This window comes from Quercus robur, chromosome 3 (assembly GCF_932294415.1).
Source record: "Quercus robur chromosome 3, dhQueRobu3.1, whole genome shotgun sequence".
Taxonomy (NCBI): Eukaryota; Viridiplantae; Streptophyta; class Magnoliopsida; order Fagales; family Fagaceae; genus Quercus; species Quercus robur.
The window spans coordinates 60,057,431-60,083,546 of record NC_065536.1 but is presented as its reverse complement, the minus strand read 5'-3'; the positions used below and the strand labels follow the sequence as shown (position 1 = coordinate 60,083,546).

At 34.9% G+C, this 26,116-nt stretch overlaps 1 protein-coding gene across 1 annotated transcript; it reads left to right on the top strand.

The window, feature by feature from the left end:
• The first annotated feature begins 237 nt into the window (after positions 1-237).
• Positions 238-25,582, top strand: LOC126719877 (protein MAIN-LIKE 1-like). Its single transcript, XM_050422383.1, has 11 exons — positions 238-382; positions 11,508-11,614; positions 12,232-12,995; positions 16,150-16,237; positions 16,897-17,295; positions 18,155-18,410; positions 20,338-20,745; positions 21,168-21,187; positions 24,383-24,445; positions 24,623-24,947; positions 25,479-25,582. The coding sequence occupies exons 1-11, from the start codon at positions 238-240 to the stop codon at positions 25,580-25,582; spliced, it is 2,679 nt and encodes an 892-aa protein (XP_050278340.1).
• Positions 25,583-26,116: the final 534 nt, after the last annotated feature.

The following is a 26,116-nucleotide window of genomic DNA, read 5'->3' as shown; positions in this document are numbered from 1 at the left end:
TCAAACAAGATGAGACTACAAGGTTAGTTGAGACTCTTGTTATGGAGAACACCTCATTAGAAGAGAAGCTCAAGAATCTCGAGGTTGAGCTTAGTCAAGCTAGAACTCAAATAGAAAGGATGTCTAGTGCAAAGCTTAATGAGGTATTGAGTTCTTGTTATGGAGAACACCTCATTAGAAGAGAAGGTCAAGAATCTCGAGGTTGAGCTTAGTCAAGCTAGAACTCAAATAGAAAGGATGTCTAGTGCAAAGCTTGATGAGTTATTGAGTGCTCAAAAGCCTAGTTCTGACCAAATTGGCTTAGGATATGTTGTTTCCTCCGGCCCCTCCTCTTCCACGGTTTCTGGATCAAGGACTGTTTTTGGGCCACAATTTGAGAAAGGTAATAAAGGTATGAAATCCATAACTGATTTTACTAATTTTAAATCCTTTGTTAGATCTAATGTTTGTCATCATTGTGGTGTTTTTGGACACAATTCGTCCTAATTGCTTTAAGTTGTATCCTTATAAGCAATTGTTCAAACAGTCACAGGTTTCCTCTCAAGGACCTACACCTTTGTTTGGAGAGTTATTAAAAGTCTTGAGCTTTTTAACTCAATTTCAGGAGAATTTTAATTCTTCTATGTCCTTTAGTAGACATACTAGGACATGTGCCTTTTTATCTTCACGGCCAAAGACTCATGCTGTGTGGGTGAAAAATGAGCCTAAGACTTAATTGTCTTTTCTGTTTGTCCTCTGCTTTAATTCTTTCTATCTAAAGTAGGACTCTTTTTGCTTGATTTCTTATCTATTTTTGGAATCATGCTTTCATGCATTTGCACCCTTCTATCATGCCTTCATGCACATGCATCTTTCTTTCATGCTTTCATGTTGTTTGTCTGTTTTTGTTTGATTGTTTAGTCTTTATTTTGTTTGTTTTTTAAAAAAATAAAATAAAATAAAATAAAATACAAAAATAGTGTGTGTTTGTGTACATTGGTACTTGTGTACTTTGGATGGCTATTGAAATAAAGTTTTCTAAACTTTGTATCTCTTGTAGTTTAGATGAGAATCTTTATGCATAACTAAGCAAGTGAGCTTTGTAGCTCGTGTTTGTGATAAGTAAGATTAAATAATCTCTTGTACTTAACACTCGTATCACTCTTTTTAATGGGAAGGACTAGAAAATCCTAAAAGAAAGGTATAAATAACCACCTCATCACTGCTGCCCGTCAATCATAATATGACACCTATATGCTTCGGCATAACAAATGTGCAGTGTCAATGACATTTGTGTGCTTCAACATAGCAAAATTGGAATGTAAAATGCTTACCATCATTGAGTATTTCTTTTTTCTCTTTTGTATGCCTATGCATGATTTGCTTAAATAAAAATATGCAAAGAAAATGAAAAGCAAGAAGATCAAAAATGCTTTAAATATGATTGCAATTGTGTATTCTAAGAGATATGGGAGTTATATGAGATACCTTAAAGGTGATAGTCCCCATCAAACAATTATGATTGTGTGTGAGTTAAAGTGATTTTCTCATATCTCAAATCATCATAACATGTATACACTTATACAATCTTGTGATGTTTTTTACAAACAACACAAAATATTCTTTGCTACCCTTGATACATGTGCAGGTACAATGTGATTTGGCCATCACAAGGTTTTACATGTATTAATATATGCTTACTAAACTATCTTAATTTGTTTTTAAAATATAAAATTGGTTAGACTTGTTGTGTGTGTGTGTGTGTGTGTGTTTTTGGGATCTATGTGCTTAAAATTGTTGTTAAGAGATGATTTTGAGAACTTAAAATGTTGATTGGATCCTTGGTTGAGTTGCATGCTTGATTGCATTCTTATCTGTGTTTTTCTCTTCTTGAAAAACTGTATTTAAGCAATCTTGACACCTCCTTGACCCCTGGCTGTCTGTCGAGCTCTTAAGCTGATTTTTATTGCAATCTCGACACCTCTCGACAATTAGGTGGATCAATCGAGAAATCTCCTATCTGCTCGATAGCTTCTCGACACCTTTCGATCAATCGAGATCCTCTTGTATGCATTGTTTTTCACATGTTTTGCATCTTTCTTTTATCTTGTCATCCATATCATCTTGTTTCATTACATTCATGCATTTTTATGGATTCTTTGTGCCCCCTTGATCATCCTTGATCATCTTTATGTCTTTCGGGTGAAGCTTTCTAACTTCTTGTACCCTTGTCAATCATGACAAAAAGGGGGAGAAATTGTGGAGACTTTGTGGTTTCTTTTTTTAAGATTCTACGTGATAGGCGGAGAAATACATGCCTCTATAAGGAGGAGATGTGTTTCATCTTGTTAGGGGGAGTGCTTATCTCCTCCTTCGCATACACCGGTCTTGTGACCATATTTACATACATTGTGCTTATCTTTGATATATTTATGATGATGTATGCCTTTTTCATCTACCCTTACATGTGTTATTTCTTTTCTCTCTTTATGCACATGTTTTTTATTCCTGTATGCAATCTATTATTTCTGTTTCACACAAAAATGCCTTGATGAGTTTTGTTTAAAGTGTTTCAGAAATACAAGTTATTAAAGTCTACTTGCCATAAACTCTCTTCTTGCAAAATTTTTCAAGAGTTTGTATTAGAATAGATTTTATTGTATTCAACAAGTGAATATGAGTTGAGTGATTTATAACTTCTCTCATATGTTCATTTGTTTGTTGTGGTTTTGTCACGGATTGCCAAAGGGGGAGATTGTTAAGGACATATTTTGTGTAATTGGCTAATCCTTTGACAAAACACACTTTACTTGTATTTGGATAGATCTAGGATGTGTTTAATACTTCAAGAAACATGTTATTCAAATCTAGTATTAAAGCCATGAAGATTGGACCAAGAAACAAGTGAAGAAAAGTTGTTCATTAAACAAAATATGAGTTGTATTCAACAAGTGAATATGAGTTGAGTGATTTATAACTTCTCTCATATGTTCATTTGTTTGTTGTGGTTTTGTCACGGATTGCCAAAGGGGGAGATTGTTAAGGACATATTTTGTGTAATTGGCTAATCCTTTGACAAAACACACTTTACTTGTATTTGGATAGATCTAGGATGTGTTTAATACTTCAAGAAACATGTTATTCAAATCTAGTATTAAAGCCATGAAGATTGGACTAAGAAACAGGTGAAGAAAAGTTGTTCATTAAACAAAATATGAGTTGTATTCAACAAGTGAATATGAGTTGAGTGATTTATAACTTCTCTCATATATTCATTTGTTTGTTGTGGTTTTGTCACGGATTGCCAAAGGGGGAGATTGTTAAGGACATATTTTGTGTAATTGGCTAATCTTTTGACAAACCACACTTTACTTGTATTTGGATAGATCTAGGATGTGTTTAATACTTCAAGAAACATGTTATTCAAATCTAGTATTAAAGTCATGAAGATTGGACTAAGAAACAAGTAAAGAAAAGTTGTTCATTAAAACTGGACAAATAGCTCGACAGATAGCTATCTAGGTATCTATCGAGGTTTAATGAGGTTCGATAGATAGCTATCGAGGTATCTATCGAAGTTACAGGAATTCAGATTTCCAGATTTGATTTTCGGTCCAAGCTTTTGTATTTATGTAGGGTTTCTTTTCTCACAACCCTAGACATATATAAGGCTTGTTTTAGAGGCCGTTACATAAGAGAATACAAAAAGAACATATGCAAAAAGTGACCGATGCCTTATTTTCTTTGAAAGAAGCTACTGTGTCTTTGCGCCTTAGGGTTTTGTAACCAAGTGCTTCTTGATTTTCATTGTTGTGAAAGTGAAGAACTTTGCAGCCAACAATCTTCTTCAAGTTGGTGAGTGAGTCACGTACTAGGAGCCATGCATCATTGGTCAGTCACGTACTAGGATATGTGCAAAAAGGGTGGCGTTCATATATTGAAGAGTTCAGAGGTTCTGAAGTAGTAGAAGGTTTCTGCTGTAAGTTCATCTACGGGGACTGTAAAGTCTAGAGACAAAGGTTTTGTACTAGATCTAAAACTTCTCTTTTCTATAGTGGATTGCTTTTTGGGAAGGTTTCCTCCCAGGTTTTTTACTGTGAAACTAGTTTGTTTCATTGGTTTTTCTAGGTCATCATATCTTGTCTTATTTATTTTTCCGCTGCAAAATTTTGACATGATATTGATGTTTGTTTGTTTTTACAAGTTTTATTCACAATAAATCTAATTAACAACTTAGGTTTAAAACTTGTTAATTCTATCAACTGGGTTCTAAACTTTCCAACATATTTTTACTTTGCTGTCCTTTAGTTCTGTCTCTACTTAAACTTAGGGAAATAGGGGTATTTTGGACAAAAAAAAATCCAGTCCAAACTGGGGAAGCCCCTTAAATAGTAGTATAGATACTATTGATAGTCATTTTTATATTTTGTTAACTCTTTAAAAAAAATTTGTAAGGATATTATTAGGTATAAAATGTAAATTGTCCATGTTATTATTATTATTATGAAACACTTTTTTTTTAACCATTCATTTATTCTAGACTCTTTAGTTTTTGTACTTGATAACTCACTTGAATGAATATTTATGATGTGGTATCACATTTGACTCTAAAATTAAGAAATAAAACTCTTTAAGAATAAATAATTTAGGACACATGACGCAAAATTGAAACTTTAATTTGGAATTCTAATTTGAGTTTCTCTCAGTTTCACCTATTATTATATATATATATATATATATAGATATATAGATTAATACTCAAGTAATTAAAGTCTTAATTTTTTGTATACATTTTCAAGTGAAGGGGATAGGGATTAAATCTTACATGTTTTCATTGAAAATATAATATTGTACCATTAAATGATAAGATTCTTGACAATTAAAGTTTTAATGGGTCCTTTGCTGAATTGCTCTCTTCAATTTAAATAAATAATTTTTTTATAGATAGATGGTAAGGAAACTCAAGAAAGAGAAAGGTAGGGATTCAAACCACATTTTTTTTTTTTTTTTGGGGTTAAACAGGTGCATATATTAAACAACAAACAACAACTACAAACTAGCCACAGAGGCCAAAGTATTGGCTACACGCCTATAACAATACAGGCCATTCATATCAGCATCAAGCAAAAGTTTTAAGTCATCAGAGGGTGAGGTATCAAACTCAACAAAATCCTCCATCATGGAACAACCCCTCTTAGCCAAAAAGTCAGTGCATTTATTCGCCTCTCTAAACACATGCCCCACTTGGACCTGCCTGAACCTGGCCATGAAAGACCTAATTCAAACCACATATGCTCACTATAAAAGATGTCACTATTAATAAATAAATAATTTTTTTATAAAAAATAAATAAATTGAAAAGTATAAAGAAGGAAAAAACAAGACTCTAAAAGAGTTGATTGGCACGTTCAAGAAATGTATTTAAAATGAAAACCACTAATAAAGTGTAAATGTATTTCTAAGGAACTGTAACTACATTCTACACATGAAAATAATTTATATCAAATCAATACTCAAGTAATTAAAGTTTTATTTATTTTTTATATATATTTTCATGTGGGGGTGGAGAGGATTTGAATCTTACATGTCTTCATTCAAAATATCATATTCTACCATTGAATGACAAGACTCTTGACAATTAAAGTTTTAATGGCTCTTTGCTTAATTGCTATCTCCAATTTAAGCAAGTAAATTCTATCCTATTATAAAAAATATAAGTAAATAAATAATTTTTTTTAATATATAGATAGTAGGGAATGGAGAAGGTGAGATTTAAATTATAGATATCAAATACCACCAAAGATGTCAGTATTAGCAAATAAATAAACTTTTTTATAAAAAAAATATATGTTTATTTTTTTTGATAATTTGATAGTTATAATGGGGAAATGAGAATTTAACACACGATATTTTGTTGAAAATATTACGAGTAATCAACCAATTGAGTTATATAAGAGATTTTGACAGTAAATAAATAAATTTAAAGTATAAAGAAGAAGGAAAAAAACAAAATATGAAAAGACTTGGTTCGCACGTTCAAGAAACACAGTTAAAAATGAAAACTACTAATGAAGTGATTGACAAAAATAAATGTTGGTTCGAGGGTTGTGGTTCAAGTAGTGACGCTTCAGTTTAAAATGCTATACCCACATAGATACCTCCAAGCAACTTTGGTGGTTCCACGTCATAGAATTCGGGTTCAAGTGGATCAGGACAATGATATTGCATCATATGAGCATTTTTTTATTCATTAAAAAAAAAAAAAATTTTGGTTGGAAGTTCTCATTTAAATCCACGAATAATAATGAGAATGCTACTAATTGGAATTTCGCATTTGGCCACTCATTGGAGATCTCGCCTTCTTGCCACCAAAAATTCCTTAAGATTCTTTCCAATCTTATTTTGCTAAGTGGTACTTATGCTTTTTTTTTTTTTTTTTTTTTAAGGCATTTCTTCTATTACCTTGATCTAACAAATATACGGTATGTTATATATCTTTTAAAGATCGAATAAAAGCTATTGATGACCAACTATAAAACTACCTGGACCTTTCTCAAAAAAAAAAAAAAAAAAAAAACTACCTGGACAAAAGAAAATTTTCTTGATTATGTTACAACTACACTTCAAGGAGATGCCTTGCATTTGCTAAAGCAATGGAAAATATCAGAAGAAGGCAAAGCACAAAAAATTGCTGTGTTAAGTAATTTTCTTGAACATGACGAAATTCTAAGAGAATTTTCAAAAATCAAATTAAACACCCAAAAGAAAAGAATAACTCCCATTCAAGACAATATTTGGTTAAAATCTTTTAGGATAATTATATAAAATCGTCAAAGTTCCATTTTAGTTCTAAATTAAATTGGAGTACATAAATATCAACCTAAGTATAATTTCAAAATTATTGTAATTTTTTTTTTTTTTAATAATTCAATTTTACAAGTGGGATGGGCTTAATCTTAATCACCTATGAAGAAGTTGGGCTATATGTTTCGCTTTGAGTTTACAAATGAATGACACCAAAATAGATTGGGCTCTTAACAGGCCTAAGGATAGAAAAGTTTCTGGGTGTAAAGCGGGAGGATTCTGGCCCTTTGCCCTTTCTGGGAAACATATTTGGCATAATGCCCCTGTTTCGAAACTATATAGGGGCGTGCCCCTGTTTGGGTACTCGATATCCATAACAGCGAGTTACTTAAGTAACTCGATTATTGAGAAACCGAGTTGAGGGCAGGTTCTTGCCACGCTGGTGTTCCACCTTGGCTTTTGGGCAATAAAATATTCCCGCGTTACTGTTTGGAACTCGTTAATTTGGAAATTGAGTTATGTGCGTAATATGAACCAGTTTTTAAATGTAACGTCTCTAAAACTGTTTGGCTTCCTTCCTCTGCAGTCTACAGTCTCTCTCCCTTCCTCAGTCCGATTCTAAGCCACCGCCAGTCTGTTCAGTAGCCACCGTCAGTGGCCACCGTCAGATTCTCCTGTTTCTACCCGCACCCAAACCAAACCGTTCAGTAGACCCTTTCCGAAGTTGAATCGAAACCCATACCCATACCCATACCCATACCCATACCCATACCCACACTTATTCAATCTCACCACAGCCGAAGCTCAACCCAATCTGTCTTCGGAGTTAAAGGATTACAAACGTATTAAGGTAATTTGTAAATGCTGAGTTCAAATTTGTAATTTTTTTCCCTTTGCATGTAATCTGATTTGAGTGTGGCTTCCTAAGTTTTTCGCTGTTAGATTGTTGTGTATCTGTATTCATAATTATTGTTGCTGTTTTAGCTTTGTTGGGTTTGGTTTTGAAGTGGGTTTGGTTTTGAAGTGTTTTATGACGCACATCTAGGGCAGAAATTCCTGTAAAATACAGTTAGCATGACAACGGTGTTCATTGTTAGGGGAAATTGGTTTGTAATTCATATAGTTTGAAAGTGTATCAAATCAATCTCTATTTTTTCCAGAAAGTATGTCACAAGTTATGTCATGATTTTGAATTAGGGAAAATTTCTTTTTAATTCAATGCTGAATGATGTTGAATTGAGAAGTTATTGGTTTTACAAGCTTCAAACTTACTGGCTTTTACAAGCTTCCACTCTGTTTAGTTATTATTATAATAGATATAATGTGTGTATAATGGATATGCACGCATATATCTACACACAGACCATGGACATCCTAAAACCTTTGCTGCCATTTACTCTGCTTACGGCTGTAACTGTGCCATATTGTTTTTATTCAACATCTAAGTTTTGGTTTGTAATTTTTTTTTTTTCATGTCATTATCCTTGTAATATCATATGGGAACATATAAACTTACTTACCACATCAGTTGAAAGTCACTTACATTTTGTGTACAGATGCATAATTGATTGTCTTAAGAGACTAGAATTGTCTTAGAAGTTTAAGTACTTTTTTTTATTTTTTATTTTTTTGGTTATTAGTATTCGTAGCCTTTGTAAGAAAGGATTTAGAAGTAGCCTATATAATGAACATTCCAACTTTTTTCAATCGCAATTGCTATCTCGTACCTAAATGTGAGTGCTTAGGAAAGCCTACGTGTGATTGCCCAATGTTTTATCTTTGTTTATTTGATGTTCTTTTTATTGTTTAAATACCAAACAGTCATCAACACAATCAATATGTTATGAAGAATCTAGTTTAGTGTTGAAATTCCTAAAAAGGCTACATCAAATTTGGTATTAAAGCCCGTTCAAGCTCCTGTCTTGTGTCAGATTAGCAGCTTCTGTGGGTTATGTTTGTTGACTAAGTACATCGAATTATTATTATTATCATCTATTACATTTGGGGTTGAAAAGGGAAGTTAGTGGCCTTAGTGGCCTTTTAGGGTCACCCAATCCTTTCATAATAGGTTGGGTTAGGTTAGGGAGCATTGAGATTTGTGGTGGCTTTTGGGAATGGAAATAGTACATCCTCTAGGGTGCTTCTGAAGGACCTAGGGCTTTGTTTATTTATTTATTTTTTTGGTGGTTTGGCCTACTATACTTATTTCCCTAGGGTATTGATTTCTGTGTGTCGGAATTAACTTCTTGTTTCTGCAACACCTTCCTCCTCACAGTCACTTTTTGTTTCCAATTGTGACTTAGAATGTTCATATTTCCGGCCAGATATTGCGAATCACTAATTTCTTTTGCAAGCTTGTTAGGCATTTCATGATTATGTTTGCCTTCGTACTTAATTTTAGGCATTTCTCTGGCAGGAGATTGCTCAACCCATTTTCTGACATTACAACCCACACATGTACATTTGTAGTAGCTTAACCACCTTCTGCCCATATTTACGCCATCTGTACCCATCATCGGAATTGAAAGGATTAGCAACAACAATGGTAGGCTCACTATCCTGGTATTTCTTATCAGAATGAGATGCCTTGATGATTCCATCCTGGAAAATCTTTGATAATACCACCATGCTAGTGTAGGGATTGAGTAGCTGTGAAAAGAAAAATTTTTGTTAGGATAAATTACACTGTTCGATCCTAAACTTTTACTCTGATTACAATGTCCTCCATGCTTTCGAAATTCGTTAATGACTCCCCAATTTTATAACCTTGCTACAATGTCCTGCTGTATGTGTTGGTGTTATATTAACAAAAAATGTGGCGCACGTGCGTGCATCACACTTGACATGTGACCCCACTTAACCAGCTGAGTCACAAATTTCCATGTCTGTTTGTAAACTGTAAACATTTTGCAATAAGATTATCGATAGCAGTTTTTGATGCAGGAGCATCTAAGCTTGTAAATGTGAAATGCTGCTTTGTAGTTTTTGTAACAGGTTGCTGAATTTCCTTTTTTTTAACTAGTTAGTTGTTAAGTCTTTTGTAACAGCACAAGATTGAGAGCTCTATTTTAACCAATTGAATAAGCCAATTGATTAAACAATTAGAAGGCATTACCATGGGTGAATCAGATGAGAACAGTCAAAGATGAAAAATGATAAGAAATTAAAAACGTATGAGTCAGTGATGGGAATGTAATTGGCTTAGTCTATTGGGATGTTTCAGATGATGAAGAGTTCTATCGGGACCTTCCTTAGTCTAAACTTGAATGTACTGTTATTTGATTGCAGACCTTTTAATTTGGGAATTTTAGATGATGAAGAGTTATGTTGGGACCTTCGTTGGTCGATCTAAAGTTGAATTGACTTGACACTTATTTGATTGTTTGTTTTATGTTTTTCACTGTTGGAATGCTTTTAATTAAGTTCTCCCAGAATGAAGACTATTTGGTAAATTCTAGGTCTTCTGGAATGGGCTGGCCTTGGCTGCACCAAAGGCCTTGTCGCCTCACACCTTAGGGCATCGGGCCATATAAGGCCTTGGCACCTTGGCACCTTAAGGTTGCCTTTCGCCTTTAACTACCTTGACCCTATTTCTAGTTGACTTAGGAAAGCCAACTATTGATTTTAAAAAATCTGCTTGATTTGAAGAAAAGAAATGAATTACTAATAACCTAATTTACGACCAAGACTTGACCAATAAAAATATAATTGACTTCTAAGAGAAAAAATAATCGACTTCATAAAAACAAATGAAGGAACAAAACCCAAAAGAGAAGAAAGCAAAGGTCTTGGACTGTTATGGTCACCAATTCAGTGTTCATTTGACACATAACTACGCACACACCATCATTTGATGGTATAGGTCTCACAGTTGTTTAATCCATTTAATAAAGCTCAATATTAATTTGACTATTATTAGTTGCCTCGAAAGCTGTGCTTGTGAGTGAGATGTCCATTGCAGTAGAGTCTCTAATGGAACCTTTACCTATTTCCATGTTTGTCTCCCCCTTTTTTTGTTGAAAACACACCTCAGTAGCCACTAAGTTACAATGAACCCTTTTCAGTTCTTGCTTTATTAAATAAAATTTCTTTTAGAGTGTGATGTCAAGTATGGGAACAAGCAAAAGCAAAAGGAAGGAAGTTTACACTTCGATTAAAGAAGGGAAATTCTAGTACTCATGGGTGGCAGGGCTTGTTTAGGGGTAATTGGTAATTGGGTACCTTTTAATTTTAGAGCTATGTTTTAGTGTTCTAGAATGGTGTTTTTTGTGGTGCTTAATTGATTGTTTGGTTTGCATTATGCTTTGTTCATTTGTTGGTTTACTTTGTTTGATTTAGACATTGAATCTCAAATTGGTTGGTTGGTTAGGTTGCTTATACAATTTGCAACTATGTGTCTTTTATGTTTATGCCTTGCAGCCATGAACGTTAGGTTGTTTATATTTTAGTGTTTTACTTTAACTCTTCCTTGATATGATTAAATCGATTGAAAATCAGTGTATATAGATGCATGATGTATAATTCAGTTTAGCAATTATATGTTTTCAATTTTCTGTGAAATCTCTCTTTCACTCTGTCTCTCTGTATTTGTTTCTGTGAGTTTGTTGTAGAACATTCAATTACTTGCCTGTGTTTACTTGCAAAAGCCAAGCTTTTCTTCACTATTACTTGCCTGTGTTTACTTGTCTGTGTTTACGTGTCTAACATGATTGCATGTGTGTCAGATATGCAGCAAGTGGGAAATGTGGATCCTGGACCGACGGTTGGTACACAGTTGACGCGGCAGCCGGTTCATCGATCCACGCTGCTTTGGGAGACGCCAGCCGGTCAGGTGTGTAGTTGTACTGAACTTTGGACATGTCGAAATCATTTAATTTTATTTTTGTAGGGTTCTTTGATTCTTAGCAAATAGACGTTGGACATGGTAGAATGTTTTGGTTTACGCAGAATTGTATTTAATCCAAAGAGAAAATGGCATGAAGCATAAATAATCAAGAACATTGTGTGGAGCAGAAATGTTCAAAGTCAGTACATGTCCAAAGTCAGTACATGTCATTTAGAAGCTATAGTAATCAATAAATAATTGAATCCGCTACTATTCTTTTTTCCAAACATGCACACACAATTACGCGTGGCTACACATAAGACAACTAACGACCTTGATTCCTAATTCCCTACTCCATTTGACATAGTGAGGCACTTTGTTCATTCATTTCAAAACATGATGCCCATCACCTTAGTGCTAATTTTAAACAATGTCATTGATGTTGAATTTGATCCTATCTGCTATTGAGGTAGAGCGAATAAGCAATTAACATTGTAACTAACGTTTTGCAAAATGTTCGGGACTAACTAGTTAGCCTACTGTTTCTTGCATATTATTATTATGTAGCATTGTTATAGTTATTTCGTGTGCACTATCCTAAGACAATGCTCTTTCGTGTGCAGGTAGTGCCAGGCGTGCTAAACTGCAGACGCCGAAGTTGCAAGTTACCCGAGCATGGGCTTGACCCACGGATTGCTCGGTACATAACTGAGGCGGGTTTTGAAGGGTTATTCAAGGTCCCAAACTTGGAAGTGGATCATGCGTTGATCACAGCACTAGTTGAGCGTTGGCGTCCGGAGACGCACACATTCCACCTACCGCATGGAGAGATGAGCATCACCTTACAAGATATTGAGGTGATGCTAGGGGTTCCTGTTGATGGGTTGCCAATTACTGGGGCTGTGAAGATGGATTGGCCTACGTTGTGTCTTGAGTTATTGGGTCATCGTCCACCAGACCCGATACCGCATCCCCATGAGAACACCTCTATCCTTGCTGGGGCGAGGCTCAGATTCACGTGGCTGGATGCACTATTTAGTGGGCCCCTAGCTGCGGATGCTACTGATGAGGTGGTGCAGCAACATGCGCGCTATCACATACTCGATCGGTTGGGGACGATTTTGTTTATGGATAAGTCAGCAGACCGGGTGTCGGTGCTGCCTCTACAGTTCCTAAACCCAATCAGCAACGCGAAGAGGTACAGTTGGGGTAGTGGGGCATTAGCCTGGTTGTACAGGCACTTATGCAAGGCATCGGAGTCGAAGGCGAAGCAGATTGGTGGAGCAGTGATGTTGGTGCAGCTGTGGGCGTATTCGAGGTTCCCATTGATATGCCCTGTTATGAGGTTGCCACTACCGCCAGTGGAGGCAGGTCCCCTTGCCAATCGGTATGTTATTTGAGTAGTTTGATACAATTGTCAAGTACTCTTATTTTTTTTCAATAAATGTTTGGTATGATTTGTGGTGCCTACGTATATTTGTAAGACTATGTTGCTTCTATGATTAAAGCATGCTACTTTGCGAAAGACAAATTTCTTCACCTTATGTCAATCATTATATTTGCATTATTATTATTTTGGTTAGTCTGATTCCAATTTAAATTCCAATATCTTACTACATTTAGTTAATATTAGAAATGCTAAAATGTATTGGCAATGCTAAAGCATAGTTGTTTTGGCCAATGTCCTTTTCTGCCTGGTAGTAGTTCTGAATTTGCAAGATAATTAGGGCCATAACCTAGGCAAGAGCCTTGTAGTTTAATTGGCACCTCCTAGTGTTTCCGACGTAGACATCCAGGGTTCAAATCCCCCACTCCAACTATGAAATTATAAAAAAATAAAAAATAGAATCAGGGCCATAACTTAACTTTACCCTATGCTTAACTATTTTTATATGGTAAGACAAATAAGTATATATTACATGTATATCACACCTCTAATACAGAAGAAGATAGAAGAGATTAAATCATATACTTTCAACAAATCCCTAAGTCAAGAATCTCTCTATGTCTAGATCTTTCTAATTTTTAGTAAAATAAGTGGTGGAAACCCATAATGATGGTTGGATATCATAGATAACCTTGGGTTTTCACTTCTCAGATGGTTTGGGTTTAATATTCCTCCTTCAAATTTCAATCTAATGTATTTTTGATAATTGTGTTTAGAAATGAAGTATTGGTTTTTTGGTTTTCAAAAATCATTCATCATAGAATATACATAAATTGATATATGAGATGTACATGAGTGAAGAGCTCCTTGGCACTAATTGTAGGACTTGGCTAACCAATATGCATCACGGTGGGTTAGTAAGAGCTTAGAAATTAATTTAAATCCTCTTAGCATTTCCATCGATGATTGTTATTCTTGGCATTCCTTTATCTCAGTCTCTAGATTGGGTGGTAGAATATTTTTCTGCCGTATGTCATTGTTGTTTAGTCTAAAGGTTAAAGACCTCATGAATTATTTGGTATCACTTTTGATGTGTAGCATAAACATTTTATGTGGATTGGTAGTTGCATACATTGCCAAGTAAATGGTTATGAAGGTAATGGAAGTTCTGGTAACTTTGATTTTTTTTTTTTTTTGGGTTGATGGTAACTGTGATATGTTAATGAAGCTATAGGCCTGTTTCAAATCAAAATTGCCTCTATTAGCTTAGGGACTGGCCTCTTGTCCTAAAAGGGTCCATGGTCATGAGATGCTTACTAATGCCATAGGTTCAATCTGCCTTTTGTAGCTTCTAATGCAGCATTTGAGGAGACAACTGCAAATAGATTTTAAACTTTGGTAGAATGAATTCAGCCGAAAGAAATTTTTTTGACTACATTCTTTTGAGAAATAAATTTTGGTATCATGCTAAAACTCTTACTAGAAAGTAATTATACTAAATGAAATTATGTACGGTTATGTCATTGGAGAATTTATATTTTGTCAATAAATAATATAAAATAGTATTCAATGTGACAATTTCTCCAATTTCTCTATAATGATCCACAATTTCTATGATTGCTCTACTACCCGGTGAAGGACAAATACCAGACCAACCCCAACCAAATTATCGAAATCCCAACTTTATCCACCACCGTGAACGACCCATATTCCCTAATCACAAGTTGGTTTTGTGATTGTGGGGTTCCATTGTCGAATCAAAATGTTACAAACGAAAAGGGTAAAGAAAATTCAAGAAATTGAAGATACATTCACATGGAGTTAGTCACCATTTCTATCTAGTTTCCAATATGCTGTCTTCTGTCCAAAGCTGAACCCATTGAGAATACAGTAAATCAAACAGGGCAGGGAGACAATAATTCCCAATCCTGCAATTGCCTAACATAGATAGGGTACTAATGCACTACTTTACCCCTAACATCCAAATAATCAGTAACCCTAGCATGTTTGTTAGCTGCAATTTGGAAAGGATCATAAACTAACGTAAACTAACCAATTAAAAGACTTGTTCCCGCACCATGCATCAGGCCATATACCCTCACCATCATGCCATCCCCAATTTGAAATCTAATAAATTTATAGGACTCCCAAAACCTGCTCTTATTCCTTTCCACAGTCCCACTCCGTGTGGAAATTCTACTCCGTCTATAGTCCACTGGGAATCTTGCTCGTATTTAATTCTCAGAAGGCATCTCCACAATTGGTCATTTCCCTGAGTAAAGCACCATATTCACTTATCCAACAATGCAAAGTTGAAGGACCTTAAATTTTTAAAGCAGACCAGAGCGGCCAGTGGACTACAGACCAGTGAACTGGGACCTAGACTGGTATGGTCCACATTAAAAAACCAGGAAAAAATTGGAAGGGCTCAAAACCAGTCAAACCGCTTCCTGGTTTTGAGCAGTTTGATTAGTTTTGGCCCCTTTTTTAATTACTAAATATTTTTATTCTCTTACAAAAGAAAACCTTGTATATTATTTTTTTGATAAGTAACAATCTAATATATATATATATATATATATATATATATATATATATAAATATCATGCATATGTTAGGTTTACACATAAGCTAGCCCAACATTAAAAACTAAACAATGTTAGGCCCTTGCAAAAACTAAACAATGTATTCATGTTTGAAATTCTTGATGGAGAGGTATTTATTGAGGAGGAAGTATAGTATCCCCTTTCATTTCAATCTGGGACTTTCAATAAGTCTTTCTTACAAAACAATAAGTCCCTCATTTGATTTTGACTTGTTTTTATTTTTATTTTTTTAAACTGGTAAGTTATAGGTGCACCCAATGGGAATCCAAGATTGAAAAGAAAAAAAGATATTACACCATGCTTGTAGTAATAAAGGAGCCACTCTTTTTCTGTCTTTCATTCTAGAGAAGAAAAGTTCCAAATTTAGCATGATATTTTTTATTTTTTATTTTTTTGATATATAACTTTAGAACTTTTTATTAAAGAATAGGCAACCCAAGTACACTGAAAATGTACTACAGTGGCATGAATATTTGCATGATAATTATTTGGAATCTATTATTTGGATGATAACTAATGAGCATTGTTTGAAATTATATGTTTACTAGATGGAAGGGGCCGAAGAGCACGACAGAGCATGCGACACATGTGCTAGTTGCGTATCGTGCGTCACTGTCGAGTATACGGGCACACCAGGTATTCTACCGCTTCATGTCACAATTGATACTGTTTGTTCTATCGTGCTTCACGTTGTCCACATATGATCGTCGAGTGATACTGTTTGTTCTAATTGAAGTGCAAAGAATAATATGTTAACTCATAAATCCAGCACTATAAGAAATTCTCCTGATGGTAGAATTACGTTTAATTTTGATTGTGAATCAATGTCTGAGAGTGTAAATTATATATCAGGATTTTCTCAAGTCACCTTCCCTTTTTCCGACAAACAAATCTTTGCCAAAGTTAGAGATAATTAGTGGGGAACCACATTCATGCAGTTCATGATTCATGACCATAAATATAAAATTATTGGAAATTCAATGATACATAAAAAGTAAGCATGCATGCTATAATTGTAGACAGATTACTGATGGCAAGTTATAGCTCGAGCCAATAAAGGAATACGTATACAGATAAGAAAATGTTTTCGATGACATGAAATAACAACTCTATCTAAGAAAGAACTCAAATCATACATAGGTATAAGGTGACAGCCATAATTAATAAGTAATTCTCTCCTTGATCATATTTTCTGATTCAAGCATCATAGCTTTTTATTATGTGGCTGCCACACTGGTAGCACTCTGAGCTTCTCTTATTGTTGGCAGGCATCTTATTGTTGACCATTTATGCAGGTTGTCTGGGAGCCCTACAGCGATGTCCTAGAGTTGTTGCCCCCATATTGCACTGCCGGCCGACAAATATGGAGGGCCGATGTGCCATTGATCTATTTTTGGATAGTAGAGGATCATCATCCGGAACGTGTCTTTCGTCAGTTCGGGATGAAGCAAGTGCCACCGGATATTGTAGATACGTCCGTTCATCTCCACAAAATCTCCCTCCAAGGTAAACTAGATAAGGATTGGGTGCAAGAGCATGCTGTCTACATTGACCGATGGGCCCATAGAGAGGAACATATTGCTGATGCACCGGCATTGGATGGGGACACGACATACCTTGCTGCTTACATGGAGTCGTACCGAAAGACGACGAGACGGTACATTACACGCGACTCGGCGTATTGGGAAATAATGGTAAGGCAACAATTCGATGCTTCTTTTATGGATTGACAATATATGTGTGTTGCTGCATGCATTATGAGAATTTTTTGATGAGTGGAGTCATTGGATCAATATTTTGATATTCATTTTAGAGAACATTTCATTTTAGAGAACATTTTCATATTCATTAGGGTATATTTATTTATTTTTAGGTTTGCCAAATTGTTTTTGAACATGCGGTAATGAGTACCAATTAGTTATGGATACTTTAAAGTACCGTCCCTAGCTAGCTTGGTGTTTTCCTCGGAAAACCCAGTCCATATCTTGCAAAAGTTGATTGAATTACACAGAATTGTAGGATTTTTTTTTTTCATAATGGGCTTCCTAAAAAAGTTCTTGAGAGAAGAGGAAGAAAGTAACCGAATCTTTTTTCCCCCTTCTTTTGGCACCTTAAGGTTGCCTTTCACCTTTAAGTGTAGTAAATTTGTGGAGTGACCATCACACCAAGAGTGTGTAGTGGTAAGTTACTTGGTCATGTTAATTTACTACACTTATATTTGGTCAAATAACAGTGAATCAAAGTTGCAGTCCAAATTAGTACTCATGATAATTGCAAGTAGGATTAGCTCTTTCAATATCTTATAGATCGCAATGCTTTTTTCACGGGTATGCATAACCCCAAATTTGGTTCGTGTTAGTCTCATTAAATATTAATAGTATATAATTTCAACCACAACCTATTTGGGGGACAATAAAAATTATATATATATAAATTATTTGTTAAAAAAAAAATTAAAGATAAAACAGATTTAGTGCTTTGGACTTAAAGGCCTAGTGTTGCACAACACAAAACTAAAGAAAGAAGTTTTAATGGGACTCCTTTATTTCGCAGGTTGAGTCCACTGTGGAATTACTATTGCAATGCGAACCAAACTCCGCAGTGTACAACCACCTGAAGAGGACGTTGGATCTTGTCGGAGAGATGAGCCGAGCGGCATTGGAGAATGCGCGTGCCACGGTGACTGAGGCGAGCACACAGGCCACAGGCCGTGGTGGGGGAGGTCGTGGGTCTAGAGGGCGTGGACACAGTGGAGGTCGTGCATACAGTGGAGGTCGTGGACGTGGTCACGAGGATGACGATGTCTTGGGTAACTTCCAACTCTAATACCTTCAATTCTTACTGACTTGAACTTCTACTACTTTCAGTTGTAATTTATTTAGAGGACATATTATAGTAGCAAAGTATATATTGTTTGGTAACATGTTTTTAGTGTTAATTTTCACTTCCTTCTCATAATTATGGTATAATTAGTAGCGTTACAATGTTCTGCAATTATCATAAAAATTAACCAATGGGAATAAGCACTTTTTTCTTCCAAGCGATATATATATGTATTGAAATGTAAGACATGCAAACTTGTTTCATTCATTCCTTATCAACTACAATCACAATACTATTATCCACTTTTAACATATACACATCAATGCTAATATATTATGCTTATGTATGAAAACAAAAGTCCAGCAAAATCATTTTTTCATCGTATAAAGCACAGAGCACTATGGATGCCAATGTAATTCCTTTTAAAAATATTGCTACGCGACCATGAACATAAAATTAGCATTATATGAGGAAATTCAAAGTTGTGATCACACTATGACGTTCATAAAATTAGAGTTTAAAAAATAGTAATAACAATGATAGTACATGCTCAACTAAACAAAGCTGGACTTTGTATTTCAAAGGTTTTGTTTTATAAATTTTATTATTATAGTTAATTTAATATATTAGCATTGATGAATTAAAAACAAAGTTTTATTAGATTTCACCAACAAAACAAGGTTTATACGTAACTCGTCTAGGTGGCGTGAGTATTAGTTTTATTGGGAAGGTTTACACTAGACAATAGTTATTGGATTCTATGAACGACATGCACTAGGTGCGGGTCAAGCGATTACTTACGCATTTGGCCCTTGTCTGATGTTGGCTTTACACTTTACAATAGGGTTTACACCGTATTCACTTCGCCCTTGGTTACACTTCACATTTTGAATCTTCTGTTAGAAACAATGTTTTATTGTTATTGTATCAGCTTTGTAACTGCTATGTGTTTTCAGGTCTGCTCTACCTTTGTTTTTGGACTTTGTTGTCTTCCATTCTCAGTTGAATGAATACAGAGTGTTGAAATAAAGAAAAAACAAAAAAACAGTGTCTTTGTGAAAACTGATATTTATGAACATTTTGTAATAATTGATAGTGGAAGTAATATTTCTCCAGTCTCAGTTATAAAATTTTTCCATCCTAAAACGCCAACTTCATTTCTTAAATGTTATTGTTGAAGTTGAAATAATTATTGTATGAAAAAATTGGCTTTTGCCCCTTTCAAAAAAACAATCTAGCATTTTACCGTATTTTCCAAATTAATTAGGAAATGCCCCTCTGATTAAATTCGATTTTTTGAAAATCAAGTTAAGCTCTATAGTGACGTTTTTTAGGATTTTATAGTGACGTTTTAAGGACCTATAGTGGCGTTTTGTAATCCGATTTCCATGAAGTTGAATTATAGGTAACAAAAAGAGAAAAAATTTGCATGTAACTCGACTTTATGGAGATTGGATTATAAAATGCCACTATAGTTCCTTAAAAACTCACTATAGGATCCTTACAAATGTCACTATAGGGCTTAACTTTGTTTTAGAGAAAATCGAGTTTAAAAAGAGGGGTATTTCCCTAATTAATTTGGGAAAGACGGCAAAATGCTAAATTGTTTTTTTGGAATGGGCATTTGCCCATTTTCTTTAGCTTGGGGCAAAATATGATACTGCCATTGCAAATGGAAAAGCATTCAATCAGAATTCAGAGTAAGAACATTGGACCGGAAATTCAAGCAACCATGAGACTTCATTTTGTATGATTGGTTGTGTGCATGTGAGTGTGTATATGAGAGGTCTCATGCACCCAAATTAAGCGAGTTTAAAGGGTCAAATGCCATTGAATCATATCTGCGCTGCAAATAGTAAGACATTTTATGACTCAATGTGGTTATCTTAATAAATGCAACTGTTTTTCTGCAGATGATGAGGCGTTGGAGGGCGACTGGGGCATGTACATGGATGGTGTCGGGTCATCGCGATGCACGTCTGACGCTGCTGCCCAGCCATCCCACCCCCCTGGCCATGAGAATAGTGCAGAACACACATCCTGTGCCCAAGCTGGCCCTCGGTCCCCACCACCCACTCGGCTGTCTCCCCCATTGTTTGCCGACTCTGCCCACGACGGTGGCTGTATATTTGTACCCACCCCTGGCCGACCGACACCACCTGTAGTTCAAGCTGAGCCCACCCAGGACCCTTCACTTCCTAACCCTGACGAACCGGCTGCACAAATCGAACAGATACAGGGTGAGAATATAGTGCCGGTACATGGGTTGCGAAGATCACTTCGCACTGACATACATCCCCCTGGTTGTGGGACCGGCGACGGTAAATAACATGATTTATGGAAACATGGAAGCTATCCATAGACTGCGCATAATTATAAAAGACATATAAAACTCATAAAGGAATTATTACTATGTCATTATATGTCATAGTCTTCTATTTTCATAATGATAAAGTAATTATTTGCATAGCTAGGAAGGCATCTTTCTTAACTGCTACATGTTCATCAGATTGTTCAGATTAACAATCTTCTGCTTAGTTTGCATTATATTTTATTATTTAGGCAGTGCACCTCCATGCTATGTAAACTGTTTATCATTTACCTTAATAGAATGTCACAGGACTTGCATATGATGTTGTGTGCTTTAAGTGATGATCGTACTCAGATCAAACATTTTCTGATAATTAAATTAAGCATAGGGAATGTGTGCATTGAAGTAATGTGTGATCCCTTTGAATTTCAGGTAAGACAAGACCGGCGAAGGCAATTGTGAGGAAACGAAAAGATCGTTGAGCCGTTGATGATGTGGAGCTTATGGGGGTAAAACCTTGCCCAATATAGTTGATACATTTTTAATTTATTTTAGTTTTTGAGGTTCAATTTCGATAATTACAATTCACAACCAAAAAAAAAAAAAAAAGAGAAAATAAATGTCCTCATTATTAGTTGGTTGGGATATATGGCATGACTTAGGTGTGCGTAAACGTTAAGGATTTTTGTATAGTTTAAACTTATATTGTCATTTAGTTGTTGGTTTTTGTTTTTTATTTATTGATTCATATTTGGCATTGAAGTTTTTGCAGGCTTCAGTGGTTCCTACTATTGATATTAAAAGAAACCTGACCACAATTTGTTTTTTTCTTTGTTTTTTGCACAGGAGTTGGTAGACGTGTTATTGTTGGTGTAACAGCTAGCGGATAAAACTTTGAGAACATTTTTTGGACATAAAAGACTGACAGATTTTTGGAGAGCATACATGACAGCAGATTTTTGGAGGGCATATATGTTAACAGCTGATTTTTTGGATATGTTAGACACAGCGTTTGGAACATATTTTGTAAATGAACCTACTTAAGCATGTTTATGATGTACATGAATATTTGAGTCAGCTTTGAGTTAGGTACCAATTATACCAATTATATTTGCAAAGGGTGGATATTTTCATGTGCGATGGAAAAGTTCATTTCTAGATTTTTGTATCTATGTATCTGCATATTTGAACAAGGGCAGCATTAGACGAATGCAATATAGTGATGATGGATGGAGATCCCACAACTGAAGAAGTTTAATTTATACATTACATTTGTTGAAATTTTCCTTTTATGTGGGTCTCTTTTATAAGCAAAAGACTCTAGTGTAAATTTAGACAGTTGGGATTTGTTCAAGATGAATGCAACGTTAGCTGATGAATTACTAGTTCTTGTTCTTGTTTCTCTAGTACCCATGAGGATTGTTCCTATACCCGTCATGTTACTTGGATTATTTACAACCAATTTTCACGCTCTTATTTTTGCAACTGTAACTGTGGCTTATATAGGTGAATCCATGGAGGGTCATCATTGACTAGTTTGCGTGATTTATTTTTTAAGTTTAACCCTTACGCAAAAAATGTGCGTATCGAGATAATGTAAGGGGTGAGCGTAATATATAAAAACTAAATAGATAAATCATATAAATATAAACTATATAAAGTATAGAAGTAATATTGAAATTACAGATTTTAGCTAACGTTCTGGGGCACGGCAACAAACAAAAGGCGAAGTAAAAAATAGGAAAGAGATCGAGAAGATATTTGTCGTAAAATTCCAGTTCGGTCTATTTATCCCCCCCTAATGAACTACTATCTTTATATTGTTTTGTTCATTTAATCCCAATATTCAATATTATTACATATTCGTAATCATAATGTTACTAATAATCAGGATAGTAATACTTACAGAATTACTCGCTGATACACTTGCCGAGTAATATTACTCGAATATTACGTAGCCGAGTAAAGCGTAATAAAATTCCTGCTAAGTACACTACCCAGTACTCGATTTCCACGGAATCGAGTACTAATTTAAAACCAAGAAATTCCATCAGTCCATTCAATCTTGTCTGCACAACTCGATTGCTGTTGGACTGGTGTGTGATCGGTCAGTTTCCATATAACTCGCTGATACACTTATCGAGTATTATTACTCGAATAATATGAAGCCGAGTAATTCGTAATCACATTCCTGCGCACCATACTAAGAAGTACTCGATTTTCACGGAAGCGAGTTCCAAGTTAAAACCAAGAAATTCCATCAGTCCATCCAATCTTGTCTGCACAACTCGATTGCTGTTGGATTGGTGTGTGATCGGTCAGTTTTCATATAACTCGCTGATGATATTCTCGAGTAATATTACTCGAATAAGCTGTAGCCGAGTAATTGTGTCCTAAAATTCCTGCGTACAATGCAATTTAGTACTCGAGTTCCTGGGAAGCGAGTACTAATTTTAAACCAAGAAATTCCATCACTCCACCCAATCCTGTCTGTACAACTCGATTGCTGTTGGATTGGTGTGTGATCGGTCAGTTCCATGTAACTCGGTTTTGTAGATGACGAGTACTTAGGACTCGCTTATGGAATTATCGAGTACCGTACTGGTTTATTTGATTTCTATGTGTCTAGGTACCTTTCCCCCAGAAACTGAACGAACCCTCACGCCTCTCTGAAATTTTGAATCTGAAGACTGCCTCTTCGTTTTCGTCGTCAACCATTACTCTCTGTAATTTTCGCTGAATCTCCTCAAAACTCCAATCGCCCCTCTTTGATGTACACAGTACAGTACAGATAAAATTCTTCAGTATAAAACCAAAACCCTAGTCTGAAAATGTCTCTCAAAGTCGCTATTCCCCTCAAATCCGTAGGCGACCCCTCTGATTTATCTTCTCCTCACAACCGGTATTCCAACCGGTTATTTTTCTTCAGCTTTGAACCACCGAATCCAGTCCAGCAAGGTATGTCCTTTTTAGATGATGAATGTCCATTATAATTTTTGTTTTGTTTAGTTAGAAGTGAAATTGATTCATTAAAGTGTAGTAGATGTCGTTTGCTGTGTTACTCATTATTATCGTAATGTCCATAGATTTGTGTTGTTGATTTTAAAATAATTGGGTCTTGTTGTCTGATTTCTTTTCAAATTTCTTTGTATCTGTCATCTTCAAACAAAATATTTTGAGAATACATCCGTTCGTTTGTGTCCATCATAATGTACATACAATTTTGTTTAGTTAGTAATGAAATTGCTTCATTAAATTGTAGATTTCGTTTACTGTGTGAATCATCATCATGTCCATTTTTTAGTACTTATAGTAGACTTTGTCATTTTTAATAAGTAAATCGATTTAGAATAGATCATAACAGTTAAATTATATGATGTAAAACAAAAGAAAAGTCTAGAGACACATCACAGCCCTAAATTTCACCCTTTTTGTCTTTAGAGGGTGCTAAAGTTATATCAATACTTACAAAAGTAATGTTACAAAGAGGTACAAATTTTGACACGTGTTAAATTGGTAGGTTATTATTGAGTCTCATGTTGTTTAATATTGACATACTTATATTATCCATATTGAACAATATGCCACGTCATACAATTCTAAAATTTATTATGAATTTTAGTATGTCTACATACTTATTGTATTAGTCCCAGTGTTCTGGGCTCGGGCCTGTGGCCTTTGTCTATGCTTGCACAATAGTTCAGGGTGAGGTATACGTGGGTTAAATTTAGTCCAAATTTGACCAATTAACCCACTAGTGTCTAATTGTTAAGTAGTAATAGTAGATTGTTTGTTCCTTTTGTTGATTTTAAATTAATTTGTCAGTCCTTACTTTTTCTTACAATTACTGAATTTGTTATCAATAATTTTTCTTTAAATTGGTCTAGATGGAAAGTGATCAGATGATTCGCAGTGACATGACGAAAAAAGGAAAACAGCCTGACTTAGATGCCCAATTTAATGAAGTGTCTGACCTTCCCGAGCCAAAGAAGGCAAAGACTGAGCTCAAAGTCTACAAGAGGAGGACTTCAGGTGTTTGGCGTGACTTTGAGATGCTTCCGACAAAAGGTAAAGAACGGCCTTCATGCAAATGTAAGCAGTGTGGAAAGAAATTTATTGCTGACGGAGCATTTGTTCAGTATAATTTGAAGCGCCATTCGGAGTTATGTCGAAAGAAATTGGAAGTGCCATTGAGCATTCCTGTTTCTACAGGTAATGCATTTTTTATTTATATGTTGGCTATCCAAAGTAATAAGTTTATGATTTAAAAAAAAATTATAATATATATGTCCAAAAGGTTCTGGATTTCCCATAAAGTACGAAAATGTTTACTTTAAATATTAATGATGAGGTGGTGTAGAGAAAAGTTGAAATGGCATTGAAGTTGCTATATGTAGTACAAATTTGAGTTATGAAAATAGAACATGCTGCGCAGAGTGTGCACAATCTTGGCGAGAATTTAAATGGAATAATCTGATGAAAAATTATGCATGATGGTATGGTTGATACCAACGTAATACAAATTATATTCATCCATATTTTTTAGAATCGTTTTTGGATTTTGTTGGCAGACAGTAGACAGTACAAAAAATTTACCAGTCATTGTTTTTTCTTACTACTATGCAAATGACTTATTTGTTTAATTGATTCATTGCTTACATTGCTTCATTACGCACACATTTTAAATTTCAGATTTATATCGTTTATACGTTTTTAATGTTTCATTCAATTCATTTGATGTAGACCTTGTACAGCCACAATTGGAAGAGGTCAGTGAAGATAAAAAGAGCATGGAGATCAATAACGATGAGCACAAGGAAGACAGCTCTTCTAATCGAGTCTCTTAGTGATGTCTGAAGGCTTTTTGATATGGCACTGGATTTTGCCATGAACAATTATTACTATTTGCGATGTAATCATTTTGGGTTTTTATTATCTTAATCTGTTATGTGTTTTAGTTTTTCATATGGAACTGAAAATGGCATCTAATAGGAGAATACTTGGTTATTTATTATGGAACTTTGACATGGTATTGTTGTTTACTTAGTATGGACTGTGGAACATTTTGGAAATATTAATTGTTTTAGTGGAAGAGTTGCCGAAGTATTTGCATTTGTCGTTATTTTGACTTTTTTTTACTTGATTTATGGTTGAATTCTGAATGTACATACATGGGCAACATAACAGGTTATTTGACAATGTGGGAGTGGAATTCAAACGTGTTAAGTGTAATATGTAGTGGAATTATTATGTTTTGAATTTGAAACAACAAAGAACAGGCCGAGATAGTTTTTATTTATTTTTTGTTTTTTCAAAATATAACCGTGGTACATATGTTTTTTTTTTTTTTTTATAGAAGTTCACTTTTTTCATTACATTGT

Bases quoted from the DNA above. Each gene is read 5' to 3' on its own strand.
- LOC126719877 (XM_050422383.1), top strand. From the start codon at position 238: ATGTCTAGTGCAAAGCTTGATGAGTTATTGAGTGCTCAAAAGCCTAGT. The intron at 20,746-21,167 runs GTAAATAACATG...TTTGAATTTCAG, and splicing joins TGGTTGTGGGACCGGCGACG to GTAAGACAAGACCGGCGAAG. The intron at 24,446-24,622 runs GTATACGTGGGT...AAATTGGTCTAG, and splicing joins GCACAATAGTTCAGGGTGAG to ATGGAAAGTGATCAGATGAT.